The sequence below is a fragment of the Gymnoscopelus microlampas genome (genome assembly GCF_963454915.1).
Source record: "Gymnoscopelus microlampas genome assembly, chromosome: 8".
Taxonomy (NCBI): domain Eukaryota; kingdom Metazoa; phylum Chordata; class Actinopteri; order Myctophiformes; family Myctophidae; genus Gymnoscopelus; species Gymnoscopelus microlampas.
In genome coordinates this window covers 25,231,047-25,247,350 of record NC_139945.1, presented here as the reverse complement: position 1 = coordinate 25,247,350, position 16,304 = coordinate 25,231,047, and the positions used below count along the sequence as shown (strand labels likewise).

General features: G+C 44.1%; 3 protein-coding genes across 3 annotated transcripts in view; 1 reads left to right on the top strand and 2 right to left on the bottom strand.

The window, feature by feature from the left end:
• The window catches only part of LOC311050904 (uncharacterized protein), a 30,020-nt gene extending 23,853 nt beyond the window's left edge, over positions 1-6,167 (bottom strand). Inside the window, exons 1-3 of the mRNA XM_084065128.1 lie at positions 6,083-6,167; positions 4,695-4,857; positions 2,686-2,774 (exon numbers count right to left, since the gene is read on the bottom strand). Of these exons, the coding sequence (XP_083921254.1) occupies positions 2,686-2,774; positions 4,695-4,857; positions 6,083-6,164 (334 nt within the window). The 5' untranslated portion in view covers positions 6,165-6,167. The remainder of the gene's footprint in view (positions 1-2,685; positions 2,775-4,694; positions 4,858-6,082) is intronic.
• The window catches only part of ankk1 (ankyrin repeat and kinase domain containing 1), a 361,956-nt gene that overhangs the window by 345,120 nt on the left and 532 nt on the right, over positions 1-16,304 (top strand). The gene's annotated exons all lie outside the window — the stretch shown is intronic.
• LOC311050528 (uncharacterized protein) overlaps positions 7,780-16,304 on the bottom strand; it is a gene marked incomplete at its 3' end in the record, with an annotated part of 55,407 nt that continues 46,882 nt past the window's right edge. Inside the window, exons 12-15 of the mRNA XM_084064613.1 lie at positions 15,043-15,175; positions 13,270-13,425; positions 9,353-9,556; positions 7,780-7,931 (exon numbers count right to left, since the gene is read on the bottom strand). Coding sequence (XP_083920739.1) covers positions 7,780-7,931; positions 9,353-9,556; positions 13,270-13,425; positions 15,043-15,175 — 645 coding nt within the window. The remainder of the gene's footprint in view (positions 7,932-9,352; positions 9,557-13,269; positions 13,426-15,042; positions 15,176-16,304) is intronic.

Below are 16,304 nucleotides of genomic sequence, written 5' to 3'. Positions count from 1 at the left end.
CGTAAAAGTACTCAATTGCATAATATTATAATAGTACTAAACACGTCCCGTACCTTGGGATATGTCTGATAAAGTCCAAAAGTGATCCTAATAGACTCTCAGACACTCAGCCAAGAGATTTCAGTGTCAATGGTAATTTCACAGACCTGCATTTAATGATTAAAGGAGCAGTTCACCCAAAAACGATTATTTATCAATTACACACCCCATGAAGCCTTGAATTCATGGAGATGTTTTTGTTTTTGTCACATTCCTAGGACAATAATGTGATGATAATAATGAATACCCTAATGTATCCGGTAGGAGACACAGACTCTTTGTGTCTCCTACCGGGACTACTCCTTTAAGTCTCAAAGTAACTGGATCAAAATCCCACCCCGAAATCAAAGAAAACACCATCAGTGTGCCATTAATATAAATCCAGAGGAGATTGCCCGTGAACAGCAGAGGATTGTGCATGTGTATTTGCATCCATCCATCCGATATGGGGAAGTATATCCTTCTGATGATAATCCGAGGGGATTAACAACACTCTCGTTCATCTTCCTCTCTCACTCTAGCGCGCCTGGTGCAATTAACCCAGATGCGTGCTTAGTGGTGCGCCGGCGCTGCGATGCGTTGTGTGCTTGTAGATCTGCTATTTTCGGCGCACACGAACCGGCGGGCAAATAAGTCTATGACTCAGGCTTTATAGAGTACCCCCGGAACAATTTCAGACTGTCATACGCTGCCAACATATCAAACAGGGTTCACTTTAATGTGCCCAGCTCAGCTGCTGTCTGCATTATTCATGCTGCATGATAGGGCGTTTAAATGTTCATTTGGCCCTGCATTATGAAACCCAGAAGTCATGACCACCTAGCAGTTAACAGGCTATTTCCCCATTTGATGGATGTTGGTAATTATGACTACTTTTCGCAGTCTAATGACTTGTGCGGGGATATCTTCAACTCTCAAGCAATTTTAAATGAAATATTTATCATCCATTTCCACGCTGCATTCTAAACAGGTTTGTCTAAAATCCATGGCTAAGCAGGCCCCCAACTGCATTTTAATAGAGTTCCGAAAAGTTTCAAGGACCTGTTTGTGAGAGCGTGTGTTCCACACAATATCTGAAAGAATAAAATATCCATGAATTAAAACATACAAATTAATAAATACCCCGATGCTGTTTTATAGTTCAGGTACTTTTTAAAAAGTAAAAAAATCTATCAAACAAAACTCTGATGGTGTATTATTTATTGCCTGGCTGGAGGCCAACCAGACATAAAAGTAGGTTCTCAGAATTATTTAAGAAAATCACTGACTTTGTTCGCCTTAGACCACTTGGTTGGCTGCAGGTTTTATTATCGAATTATAGAAAATAGATGCAGGTGGATGGATTGGAGTGGTGGATTGTAACTAAGTGCTGTTTTATTCCATTTAGCCCTGCGGCCGAGAGGCTCCTGACCAAAGATTTCTGAAAAACGTAATTTTTTTGTTCAAAAAGTAAAATATAGCAACAGATATGGGCTACACACAGAGGGGTTCCCGGCTTGAAAGGTATAACAACGTATATAGGTGTTCCAGGTCTACCCATTAAGACCTGAGGCCGAGCTACAGATGTACAAGCTCACAAGCTTGTACATCTGCTATTTTTGAATAGCCTGCGCTAGAATAAAAAAATTACACAGATTCTTTCCCGGTTTTAACACATCGCGTGCCAGTCGCGTAGATCTACGCCAAACGATTTAAAGCCGCAGTGTGCCAGTCGCGTAGATCTACGCGACTCGCATTTCCCATGTTAAATCGAAAAAGTGCACATTCCGGAATTTTTTCGACCCATTTCCGGTTCCGGGGCCGACCGGAAACGGAATAAAACTGGTTCCGGTTTTTTCGCTCGCATCCGTTTCCTGTCTGGGCGTCAGCTTAGAATGGATTTATCTCCCTTGTTGTTTTCCTCACCGCATCGTCCTGTCTAACGTTCTCGCCTGTAACTTCAAAATGGCGGCACGGAACGGCTCAGATTTTTTTGTATTTGTTTTTAACGGATCCCGTGTTTGTGTCGAACCAAATGAACGCGGATTTTAAACGGATTTAGCGGGGGCTATGACGACATGAAAAAAACAAAAAAACAACAAAAAGAGCTTGGCACTGGTAGGTACATTATGAGATTAACCTCTGGCGTCCAATGTGTTAATGGGTTAATAGAAGGCATTTGTAGAATTATTAAGTAAATAATCTGAGTACTTCCACCACTGCTGCTATCCTAGCCTGGCATGGCCAGACTAATATCACTGCGTAGATATTAGTCTGGAATCTCATGTGTGGAACCTGCATTTCCAAGGGGCGAATTCAAAAAATGCCTCTGGTGATAAACCCGCCCCATATTTGCATACTGGGCCCTGATTGGTCCCTCACTACTTCGGAGTGAGTGAAATCCAATCACAACTGAGCGGTGCCAGACCAAATCTGCCGAGGGCCAATGACAGATTAGTCTGGTTTCCAGGCTACCGCTATCCATCTTTCAGCACCTATTCAACCTGCTCCATTTCTCTTTTAACTTGGGTCCAGTACAGTTCATCTCATGGGTCTTATATAATTGCGACAGTGTAATGAACCCAGCCCCCACAGCCCCACAGCATGCTCAGTTTAGATCCACACCACTGTGGTGAACCACGTGTAGTGGAGACACTCGTGACTCACCTCCCTTTGAAACAGTAGGCTCCTCTGACTCGGCCCCCTCTCCCTCACCCCTACTGCCCAGCAGGCCTGTCTGCATCTGACCATCCAAGCTGAAACACAGACACAAGGTTTAAAGCACTGGAGCATCACAAGACACATACAATAAAAGCCTTAAAAAGAGAAACAAATAAGGGGGATCAGTCAGTGGCACTGATAGATAGGTGCTCTTTAGTGATTCAGAGAAGTACTGCTTGATTCCAAAAAGGTGTGGACTGCAGACTTGCAAAGAAAATAATTCCAAGGCACTCCGTCTGTGGTGAAACAATATAGGATTTATTTTGAGCAAGGCAATAAAAGCCTTCTTTTATTTATAAGGTGCTACATAACAAGTGAATCACAATCAAAATCACTTTATTTGTCAATTTCCCTGCGTACTTAGATACATAACGGATATGAAATAATACCGTACACCTTCAGCCACTAATAATAATAAAATAGTAATAAAAACTAAATCTACAACACATTACACAGACATAAACATTTATGAACCTCAATGTGTACAAAGTGCATTTCATTTAAAAGTTACTTGCACAGTGCGTATAAAGTGGCATGGTGTAATCCTTTAAAAAAGTTACCAGCACACTAGCAAAGTGCTGTGTTGCATTTTTAAAAGTGACTAACGTTTGGATGGCAAGTTTAGCTTCTTCACTCATTAGGATGCACTTGGCATCGATACCTTAGTCACTTGTTTACTTAGTACCTTGTAGATAAAAATACATTTATCTGTCCTTGATGCCCCAGAGTGTTTTTTTTTCTTGTGTGGCGCTCCTGTGATGTACCGGAGTAAAATTGTTAACTGTTTGATGCACAGCGAAACTCCCTTTCTTTACAAATACAAAGTACTTGCCGATTTTGGCAAGTACACCCTCTCCTTCCGTGACTGGAAGGAGAGGGTGGAATTTGTGGGGGGCAAACAGAAGGATCTCAGATTTGTTGGCAGCATGTTAAGCATGCCGCGGCTGCTCGTAATCTGGGCATGATATTTCTCTCCGACTTCACCTTCGATTGGTCAAGTGTCACTTCCATATGTCAAATCCCTTTTCAAAACATTGGCAAACATGGTCAAATCCTGGCAGACATAAAGGAGTAGTTCACCCCAAAAAATAGTTATTTTCTATCAATTATACACCCCATGAAGCCTTGAATTCATGGAGATTTTTTTGTTTTGTCGCATTCCTAAGCCAATAATTTGATGACCGACTCAAAGAGTCTCCTACTGACGATGACCCGATCATCAAATTATTGTCTCAGGAATGCGACAAAAATCTCCATGAATTCAAGGCTTTATGAGGTATGTACAGTAATTGATAGAGAATATACGCAATTTCTTTAGGTGAACTACTCCTTTAAGCCCTTCTTGTAATTTGCAGTCATACCTTATAAAGTTATTTCATGCTCTTATTTCACGCTATATAGAGTACAGTACAGTAACTGTACTCTGGGCTCATTAAAAAGGGTTATCTATCTTCAAACGGTGCAAAGTTCTGCTGCTAGACCGTTAACTAATTCTAAGAAACAGGACCTCTTACCTGCTCTCCACTGGCCGCTTGCGAGTTTCAGAATTGATTTTAATATTTCCTAGTTCCTAGTTAAATGTGAGATATGCTGGGTCTCCTAGGAACATGAGCGTAGCCTTAGATCCTCTTGGTTGTTTCTTGTTTCTCAACTAATAACCTGGGGCGAACGAACGCCTTACCTGAGGATCTAAGGCTAACAAAGTCAGTGACTTTCTTAAATTAATTCTGAGAACCTACTTTTATTTCAAGGTCTTTTTCAGAGTTTCGAAAAGTGTCCAAGTTTATTAAAGTTCGTTATTATGTAGCCTCTGCACATGAGGCGTTTGGATTGAATGCATTTCATGTAATGGAGACTATACCTGTCTTCATTGTAGAGGTACTCTGCTAGAGGGACTATACCTGTCTCCACTATAGAGGTACTCTACTAGAGGGACTCCGCTAGAGGGACTATACCTGTCTCCATTGTAGAGGTACTCCGCTAGAGGGACCGGCTCGCCCAGGCTGCGCCACCTGGGCCTAGACCTCCACTGGGAGATGAGTTTGGCTTTGTTTGGCCTCATGACCAGCACTGTGGTGGTGACAACCACCACTACCACCAGCAGCACACTCAGAACACCTGGAAGCATACATAGTACATACACATATAGTTATGGATGGATACTAACCAGTGATATGGCACTCATTTTTCACTCACAAAATGATGGCAAAATGACAAGGCAATCTCATGTCTCTTTTTCCATAAGACATCCATCACCGAACAGTATGTGTCTACTATTTCAGTTGCAAAAGACCTTCCATAAGGTGAAGCACCCAGTGGTGTAAAGTAACTAAGTAAAATGTACTCAAGTACAGTACTTAAAGTTGTTCTGTGCAAATTTCCAAAAAATGACTTTTAGCAGCCTCTGCTGGTCATTACCGTCACTGCAGGCCGTTCGTTTATCCTCTGTTACCCAGAATTCCATTTGTTTTCACCGGAAGACGGAAGTGTTTCAAAAAGCGTTCTTTTAATTGTTTTTATACGATCTGTGGATCGTTTCTCTTAGCCAGTGGAGCTTTAGTTACCGTGAGCTGTGTTTTCTTTTTCTGTTTTTTTTCGTTCTTCAAATCATACAATCTCTTAAAATCAGCGTGAGTTTCCTTTTGTTATTAGCGCGGTAGTTCCTGGCCAAACAGGAAACCGGCGCGGTAGTTCCTGGCCAAACAGGAACCCGGTGGATTTCCGCTTCCTTTTTCCGGCCAGCTGACGTAATTTCCGAGGGAAAGTCATGCTCGACAGCGTTCAATAGAAAATATATAAATAAAAGGCTTTCGGAGGTGAAATTCATGGAGTGGGTGTTGTGAAACATTTGCCACTTACAAAAGATATACAATTTAACTTTAGTTTTACTGAAAACGTTACCTAGTATTACTTTAAGTACAATTTTGAGTTTTTTTTACTTCACTACAATTATTTGAAAACTTTAGTTACAAGTTACTTTGTATATTTTGATTATTATGACAACATACACTACTAAATGTACTTCAGCCCAATACATTTTGGTCATTTGAAAATAGCCGATCTACAATAGCAGATCTACAAGCTCACAATGCGTTGCGATGCGACGCATTGTGAGCTTGTAGATCTGCTATTTTCCAAAGATTTGTGAAATGGGACCTTCTGCATAATGAGTACTTCCTACTTTTGGTACTTTAAGTACATTTTGATACCAATACTTTTGTACTTTTACTCAAGTCCATTTTTTATTCCGGACTTTCACTCGAAACAGAGTATTTCTACATTGCAGTATTGATACTTTTACTTAAGTAAAGAATGTGGATACTTTTTCCACCACTGGAAGCACCTGTAATGAGCTCCCAGTCTGGCAGCAAATTGAGTCGGTGCTCCTTGACGATCCCAAAGCGGACCAGCTGAGCCGGGGTCATGGGCTGAAAGGAGGCCGCCCTGGGGTCACACTCTGTCCCCCGCTCACTGACCACCACCACCATGCTCCACTGTGGGACGGCACTGTCCACAAACACGTACTTCCCCCTCTCTGAAAACACATGGGCGAACCTGGGGAACGAATGATGAAGTGACGGTGCCCCGCGAGGAGGGCAAGTTAGAGGTCATGGTATAAGGTAAGGAGAAGCCCACAGCACTTTCCCTGGCACAGAATATTTTCAGATGGGGGTCTTGGTCCGAAAAAGTTTGAGAACTACTGATTTAGAAGGCATTTGTAAAATCGGCCTCAAGCCTCAGGGTTAAGCTTAACTTGCTTTTAACCTAGTGTCAATATTTTGGGCTTGTCATTATAGGCAAAATGAATATCATCTTTCTTTCAAAAGCTTTCAGAAAATGACAACATTTTGTAACAATATATAATGGTAAGTATATAGTGCTTAACTCACTGCCAACGACGTCTCTTGACGCCTGTTGTGTGTTTTTACACTAGATGGCGCTCTTCACTAAAATATGAGTGATCATTTAAATCTCAGTCACACACAGACCCAGGAGATCACTTGATCGCAAGATTTCCTCCACAATTCAGTTCCTGGTTAGCGCATTTGGGGAAACGGCTGTATCTTGCTTTCCTTGTTTTTTTCTGCATTTTTGACGAGACATGCTATATTCAACGGCCTACAACTAGCGAAGGTTGTGATGATTTTTTTATTTTTTTTGCGCGGAAGCACAGAGAAACCGTCCGTGTTTAGTAACGACCGGGGGATCGATCATACAGGAGATACATATTCTGTGAATAGTTCAATGGGGGGGGGGGACAGGCCCGAATAAGAAAATGAATCGGTCTATTCATAGGCCTAATTCGGTCAAGTTCAAGCCAATCTGTATACAGTAGGAAGTGAGAGTGCTTTGTCTGACAATTTGGAATCAGTGCCAACCCTAGTTTCGAGTAGCTAGACAATCTGAGATCTCCACCTACTAACACATCTGGTGACATGGGTAGAAACAATTCGGATATTTCAAAAATAACATCAGTGTAGAACCGATGCAAGGTCTTTAGGGCAGTCCTCCATATTGGGACGGTAATATGATTGGTTTTCAAAGCAGTAGGCGTAGGTTTGTTAGCGCAGTGGTTCTGAACGATTTTAGGCTGTGACCCCCCCAAAATAAAATAATAATAAATAATATTTGAACTGGTAAGCACTTAGAACTGTAGGAGTTGAGGCATTACATTTACGCGACTCGGTTTGACTCGGTTCTGTGGAACCGGTTCTATGGAACCGAGTCAAACCGAGTCACGTTGCGAGGCGTTGTGAGCTTATAGATCAGCTATTTTCACAATTTTTGCCTCTTTCTTATGTTACAGTATTTGCCCCCAAAACCGCGGCGGATTATTGAAGCCACAGAAGCCTGGTGGACAAATCTGGTATTGCAAGACTTCCGCATTTAGAGCGCTACTGAGCTAATCCAGGAAGTAGAGGTACTTCCGGGTGCTTCATGCGCTTATGAGCAACTTTCATTGAAATGAATAGGTGGGGGCGGGGCCGTCCGTTCTCTAGATACATTATACGTCTATGGGTGGTCCCTGGACCGTCTACGTCAAGAGGCAGAACTCCTACAGCACCTGGTGGAGTTGAAGTCGGTCTGCTTCATGAGGGTCTGCAGGTGTCTGAAGGCACCAAAGTCCCAGCTGGGGTTACTGTTGAACAGGTGGTCCTTCTGGTACACCGGGAAGTGGCTCAAATGGCGGTCTGCGTGTGACAATGAACACATTAAGGTTCTAAGGGTTCAGAGTTAGCCTGATTATCAGACTGAAGCAGTCAACTCAGTGGAGTGGGCGGGGTCTATGGTCTGGAGCCAGGATAGTATAGTAAATGTACAGAGGTCTGTGAAAGATTCATAGGCCTTGTCTGACGAAGAGTTGAAAGGTCGAGACAGATATCATTCCTCAATCTATTGGGTAAAAACAGAGTACAAAAGGGTTCCATGGAGCCTGAGCTCCTACCGGCAGCCTGCCGGCCAGGAGTAAGTAAGGTTACATTGGGAAAACCCTGGACCCCCAGGCAAGGTGATTGGATCAAACTTTGATCAGTTGCTAACATTTGTTTCATGTTCTTTGATCATTGAAAAATCATCGTCTCCCCCTGTGTGTGGCAGGAAGGGAGGGAGTGAAGACAGTGGGCTGTTGCTCTGTTGGACCTCTGCATGGTGTCCTATGGACAAAGGATCCAGATTACCATAGTGAAGAAATGCTCACAGTATGATCTGCCTGATTAGCTTAGAATGGAGAAGCCCGTCTGTGCATGTGACTGCATAAATAACAAATAATACTTACACAATATCCAAGAATATGGGGTCTATAATATACTACACTAGTTAAAAGCTGCAATCCAGAACTTATTTTAATGAATAAAACGTACGTCTGCTGCAGTGGTTGGAGGTGGTCCCCCTGCTCTTCCATTGAGACATTTAACCCATTGAGACCTGGAACGCATCTGTGTCACTTCTTGATTTGAGCTAAAAAAAGCATTCTTTTACACTTTGGCTATTCAAAAATAGCAGATATACAAGCTCATAGCGCGGCACTTAAGCTTGTAGATCTGCTATTTTTGAAAAATCATGAAAATATGTGCAAATCTTTGAATATACTGTATATATTCTTTTAAAGCAAACATTAACTCAAATCTGGGGGTCCCTGGAACAAAATATTTTGAGATGGGGGTTCGCGGCCAAATTCATATCATTTTGGGGTCCTTGACATGAAAAAGTTTGAAACTCACTGATATAGAAACATACGTTTTTCAGAAAACCGTATTTAGAAGACATTTTGCAGAATCGGAACCTCAGGCCTCAATAGCTTAAGCCCCGTTTAGACGACAGCGGTCTCCAGAGAAAACGGCAAAAATAAAATATCAGATGTGCCTTCCGTTAACGACAACGGCGTTATCGGGGGTTGAAAGCGCAACAAAGTGAAACCCCCTACCAGAGTGGAAATCTTTGAAAACGCTCCGCCTCATGTCTCCATGTAAACGGGTGATGTCATGGCTCACGTCGGCTCATATGCTATTATTATCTATTGGTGCAGAGCCGTAGAAACACGCTGCATTGATATAAACAAAAAGCTGCGATAGGAAGTAGAACGGAAGTTCTACTTCGGAGACGGAGACGGTACCAGTATGGTTGATGGTGAGCTGGAATATGAGCATATCACTGGAGGAGATGCAGGCAATGGGGTTGGGGATACGAGGGAGGCCTGAAGACGACACTGCGTCCACGTGTTCTGTGTCCGTTTTCTTCCTGGGTCTTTTGTCCAGGAGTTCCACTGGATCTGGACGCATGCGTGACTGGTCTATCTGGCAGCGCGTCACACCGCCACCTAGGCACCTGGCATGGACACTACAGCGTTTTCAATCCATGCGTCTCCGTGTAAATGCAAAATAAAAAGTCAGAATGCAACGACACTTTGTCGTTTACTACTCTCATCGTTGCCGTGTAAACGTGGCCTCAGACGTCGGTTGACAACCAATCTACCAGCTCAGCTTGTAGATCACCCATTTTTTGGTGAAGAGATTTGGTGTAGAGGGGGGAAAAAGGAGGGGACCAAGCATAGACCCCTGGGGGACTCTGGTCAACATAATAGGGCTTCAGTAGTTAAAATGTATTAAATAATGCAGATTGACCTTTATTTACCATGGGCAAGTTGGATTGATTAAATGATTGATTGAATACTTTATCTAGGAAGACATGGAAAAAGCACATGGAAGTACAGTTTACAATAGGGGGGGGCAGTTTGGAATTGCAGCCTCCTTTTTTTTTGCTGAGCACATACAGTATGCTCTTTTTCAGCTTTTTCAGTGATTAAATCCTTGGAGGTGACCAGCACACCCACAGGCTTATACCGTTGGCCCCTGAGCAGCTCCACTGAAGCAGTTGGGGGTTCAGTGCCTTGCTCAAGGGCACTTCAGTGGTGTTGGAGGAGGGGTAAGTGGTGACCATTCATTTCTCCCACCCAGGTCCGGGAATCGAACCCGGGATCTTTCAGTCACAAACGCGCTCCTCTAACCTTGAGGCCACCGCTGCCTACATGTGACCCATGTGAAGCAGTATTTCCCAGTGGTGAAAAGTACTGTACATGTACTCAAGTACACTTTTGAGGTATTTTTACTTTGATGGAGTTCCAATTTCCAATAATTTTACTTCTACTCCAATACATCTCAAACACAGCTATTGTACTTTTACTCCACTTATCTTTCCACTCAAACAGAGAGCGTCTCCTTTCAAACCCCAATGGTTCTAATCAGCCCCCCGCCCACAGGAGTAGCCCAATTCTCTCACAACTTGCTACAAAAATCCCTCATGAAAAACTATATAATCTACTACATTTCATTTTCCACCTTCACATGTGTCTCCTTCTCTAATAATCAAAAAGTGCTATATATTTCATCTCGCAATCTACTTCCGGATGGTTCGTTTTGCACCTTCTCTTGCCACATCGGTCACGGGAAAGAAATAAGCACTGCCGTGGTCTATGGAAACGACGAGCCCAAAAGTGCACCCAAATAAGCCCACAATCGCTTATACAAACAGTCAGACCTGGCAACGCAGCCTACGCCAATCATGCGTGAGAGATCTACAAGCTATGGGGCAGAGACGCCACCGTATCTTAGCAACAACTACAGCGCTCACTCTCATTGGTCGTGTCACGCTAAGAGCAGTCTCCAGACAATGGCATCTCAGAGAGCTTGCTGTAGTGTTTATATATCTATGGCTGTAGCCATCACAGTCTAGCCTGGGTGCCAGCCTGCTTCGCTGCGTTCGGCGGACTTTTTTTCACTCTCCAGAAAGAAAAAACAATCCGCCGAACGTAGCGAAGCAGGCTGGCACCCAGGCTAATCACAGTCAGTCGCAGCGACGACGGACAGGGCGCTGTGATAGCTGCCATGTCGCTAACGCTAACGTGGTTGTCATGCCTGCAGCGGCTGTGCAATCACTTTGTCAACAATGCACGTTCGTGTGGTGAATGTCAATATTGCTGCTCAGTTAGTCCATTGCAGATGGTGTATGTTTGTGTGTGTCTTCTGGAGAACTATGTCGCTCCACAGCAACTACAGTAACTAACGTAATGGCAGGACCGCCCCGTGCTACGCATGTGAGGCTGCATTATGGTCATGTAGTAAATTCAGATAATTTCGCTCAGATTAGATCAGTGCTTATCAACCCTTTCAGGCCGCCCCCCCCCCCCCCCCCAAATAAACGTACTTGATCTGGGGACCCCCCCATTCTGTTTGACTCCGTTCCACAAGTAAATATTGTGAAAATAGCCGATCTACAAGTTCGAAACGCCTCACGTTGAGAGGCTTTGTAAGCTTGTAGATCGGCTATTTTCTACATGATTGCCTCTTAGATTATTTGACAATGTGGCCCATGTTTTTATAGTATAGTTTGTTGACTACTTTCGTTGCAGAAATGGTCATTTCCTTTACTTTCGTTTTTTTATTGTCTCCGCCAGGCCGAAAGGCATGGCGCAAGACTATGTTTCACCCCCTGTCCGTCCGTCTGTGATAGCTAATCTCTCACATCGTTGACTTGATCGCAGCGAAACTGTGCACACACACTCCCTGGATGCCAATTCAGAACCTCTGCCCTATTTCTTTCACATGGCCCTGTTACAGTGCCACCAGGAGGCCGCTTTTTGATAAACACATTTTCTCACAGTACTCCTACATATTTTGCCCAAACATCACGCAAATCGGTACACAGTATCTCCACAGTCATTAAAAAAAAAGGCTCTTTCAGATTTTTCATATTCCATCCTGATTGGCTAAAATGGCTTCCAAAGTCTGCAGGACTGCTCCGTTTGGACCAAAATGCCTCACATTATGAACACAGCATGCACTTTCCGTGCAACTTTGCACCCACATTCCCACTATGCCGAGGAAGAAATTCCACTTGAGATTTCTCTAATCAGCCTCATGGTGGCGCTATAACAGCCCGATGTGGAGAGTCAGTGAGAGCTGGATAAACGAGGTAAAATGTGTCAAAAGGAGTCTGTACGGCTGTCGATACATGAACACATGACGTCGGTCGGAGAGGAGATATTGTGTCTTTTGGACAAACAGCAGCGTGGTGCTGATGTTTGTTGTGTGAAGCAGCTTAATGTCAGAGTGTTTGTGTTGGAGCGCCTCAGTGCGGCTGCAGAGTTCATGTGCAACCTCTTCCAGAGAGAGACAGAGACACTAGAAACTCTGCTGGAGAAAAAAAAACACTGCTGGGCATTGACTTTCACATGGACATTGGTCTACACACTGCAGGTATATCTGCTACACACACAACATCAAACTAAACACTACAGGTATGATGCAGCGTTTGCATTCCAGCCAGCATGCCAGCGTAGTTCCCATATGGTTTCAAGGTGGGCTAAACCATATGGACCCCATGTCAGCAATGTCAGCGGCATCCACTTCAGTCCCAACTGCGATGCCCATGCAGGCTATAAGTAGCTTCTACCTGGCCCTTAGGTGGGCCCCAACTAGCCATGTTTATGTGGGACCAAGGCGGGTCCTAACTGGGTTTGCCCATGCAGGCTTTAACTGGGTTCTACCTGGGCCCTAGGTGTACCCTAACCAACCAGAGTGCAGTGCCCATTGCTCCAATTGTTGTGACGTCAGGGCTCTCAATACTGCACATTGGTGGAGGAGGAGGGGCCGCAGGGCGACCGCACACATCGCTGAACCAATGGTAGCCCACGGATGTTTCCTCTGGGGATTTACAATCTGCCCCTCTATGCCACATATCATCCGCACTACAGGGTCTTCACTGACCGAGCCACGGCCCCACTGGCCCTCATGACGCTACGCCACTTATATGAGTTGCCAAGTGGCCGCGGGCGCTACGTGGGCGTGGCCGCGGGCTAGACGCGAGCCCCCGCGTAGCGGGGGCGAGCTTCTAGTTATTACAAAACATACATACATTAACCACACACCAGTATATTTTTCCACCACTGGTAGGCTATTTCCCTTGAGATGTTGGAAACACTGCAATGCAATAGGTACAATACCAGTATTAATTGAAATGAAACGGAGACGGTACCAGTATGGTTGATGGTGAGCTGGAATATGAGCATATCACTGGAGGAGATGCAGGCAATGGGGTTGGGGATACGAGGGAGGCCTGAAGACGACACTGCGTCCACGTGTTCTGTGTCCGTTTTCTTCCTGGGTCTTTTGTCCAGGAGTTCCACTGGATCTGGACAGAGGCAGATGTCCATTTAGCACACCATTACTCCCAGCTGCTCACAGCATTGATTAACGTCCCGTAACTAACTTAATGTTGGTGGGGCAAGGGCCCATTTCCTCCTTTTTCTCCACCCACTTAAGCACGATTCATACTTAGGCGTACGGCGGTCCATAAATTAGGCATTATAGTCTTACCAAAGCACTTCCCTCCCTGTCACTTTGGCAAATGGAAATAATGATCTTTTTAAACACTTCTATTAGTAAAAACTGCTTCACCACTCCAATGCTGGTGTAACTAAGGCATTAGCTGTAAAAAAAATGCTTATTACATGCGTGGATTACAAAGATCATCAAGAAGATCCACAGTTTTTTTTTTCTACATTTTTTCCCATGATTTTGTAACCCTATTTTTCACCCAATGCCAATGCCTAAGCTGTAATCCTGGGCGCTACTCTTCCTCTGCCAGCCTGAGGAGAGCCCCAAACTGAGCTCATGCTTCCTTCAACGCATGAGGAGTTAGCAGACCGCTTCTTATCACCTGACAGGGGGGAGTTTCCCTGGTAGGACTTAGCGCGTGGAAGGAACACATTATTCCAACCAGTTCCCTTCCCCTCCATCAGGCACCCTGGCTGACCAGGGGGAGGCAGTATAGAGACCAGGATTACTGCATGTGTTTTGTGAGGGCACCGACCCCAGGGGACACTGGAAGAACATGCAAACTCCACACAGAAAGGCCCTTTTGCCAACCCCACCTAGGGTATGGGCACTGATGACACGGAGGAGAACACGCGTTCGATAGAGTGGAGGAGCCAGGCCTATCGAAGGTCATTGAAGGGCGGACCCAAAGCCTTGCGCTGAGTACATGTACCAGCGCCGCTTCCTATTGCTTCACCAATCTATGTCCCCGCCTCCCCCCCCCCCAGCCTGTGCACGGAGCACGCTGACGTCACCAAGTTTAGAGCGACGCGCCTCTGCACTCTGATTGGTTAGGAGATAACAAGGTCCTAAACCACCGTTCCTGCAAGGTTCTCCCAGGCTTTTTTATTTCTTTTGAAACAAAAAAAAAAGGCATGGGTTTCCGAGGCTAATAATTCGATGACCGGATGGCTGGTCAGTAGGAGACTCAATTGAGTCCACTCAATTCAAATTATTGTCTGAGGAATGCGGGGGGGAAAAAAATCTCCATGAATTCAAGGCTTCATGGGATGTGCAATTGATAGAAAATAAGTATTTTTTTGGGGTGAACTACTCCTTTAAAGACGAGAAGAAGGGAGGATTTAGTATTTTGAGATGCACGCAGTGCTTAATTAATGCCGGAGCTGGCCGGAGCTCGGCTCCGGGACCTGCCTCCTGCACTCTGGTACCTCTAGAAGGCGTTCCGTCACCTCAAATGCATAAACAATACGTTTTTATGTAGGCTATTTATTATTAATTCAGCTTTCACTTCTTCCCAATGGAAAAGGACCTTGAGTGAAATTAAACTGAGTTAGGGTCGTAAATCTTTAAAAAAAAAACTCTATTCGCCATTAGACAAAATGGCAAGACTGACGGGTTCATGAGCTCCGTCACCTAATAACTTACAAATTAAACACTGGATGCACATATCATTCCTGAGCAGTTACTTCACCTGACAGAAAATGATTGATGAGCGTTTTGTCTTTGAGAATCCAGCCAAACACTCCTTGAGGGTCAAACTGAACAAAATGGATTTTGCCAAAGTTCTTCAGATGGATGTCTGGCCCTAAAACGTCCACCACATTCTGGAAGAAAAAAAAACACAAACATACTGTAGATCCAGTGAGATAGCTACAGCAACACACATATAGTGCAGCAACAGCTTGACTAAGACATCATTTTCATACAGTAATGAATGTTACTCTGGGCATCATGCGGTTATTTCAATTAACCCTTTAAGACCGGGAAAGCATCATTTGTGTCATTTTATGATTTCTTCAGCTATTCAAAAATAGCAGATATACAAGCTCATAGCGCGACACGAGGGCCGCACTAGGAGCTTGTAGATCTGCTATTTTTGAAAAATCGTGAAAATGTGTGCAAATCTTGGAATGTATTTTTTTTAAGCGAACATTTGTCAAATATTTAGCTCCAGGGACCCCCAGAAACAAAGATTTGAGTTACAAATGTCCGCTTATTTAAATGTCTGATTTAAAAAAAATAGCCCAACGAAATCTAAAAATGAACGTTCCCGGCTTGAATGGGTTAAAGAAATATGCTAACCACGTTTCTGAACTACAAGCCAAGTTTTTGTATGATATACAAGCTTGCCATCCAAATTGGCCCAGCCGTGGCAGGGAGGAATCCTTTATCACATTAACACATCATGTTATCACGTTTAACACATCAAAACGAGCAATCTCTCCCCCCACGTCTCAGCCAATCACAAGCCAAGTCCTCAGTCCCTATCCGAGGAAACTAATCATGGCCTACTGGTAGTGTGCACAAGAAATGTGTCGCTGATTTGTCCAGTGGTTTGTGAGATTAATTAGCTCCAGACACACAGACTGATCCTCTTACAGATGGCTTCCCTCCCACGGAACCACACTGTAAAAATACAGTTCAAACAATGCCGTTTTAAACAGTACACTGGAGTGTAGTACTACGGCAAAAGGACCATTCTGTTCACGAAAATCGACTCCAAGTTACCCTGGAAATTATGTTTCTAGCACAAAATATGCAGTTGCACAGTGTTCCCAAGCATCGTGATGTGATTCACTGGATAAGACCCTGAACAGTCCTTTTCCAGGCCCTGCTATGCTATACACACAATACAGTGTTATATTAAATCAGGGCAGACCTATACAGTATCTGATCCCTAAGTCCCTAAGCTGTGCTGATGCTAATGTTATGGACTATTTGTATTTACTCATA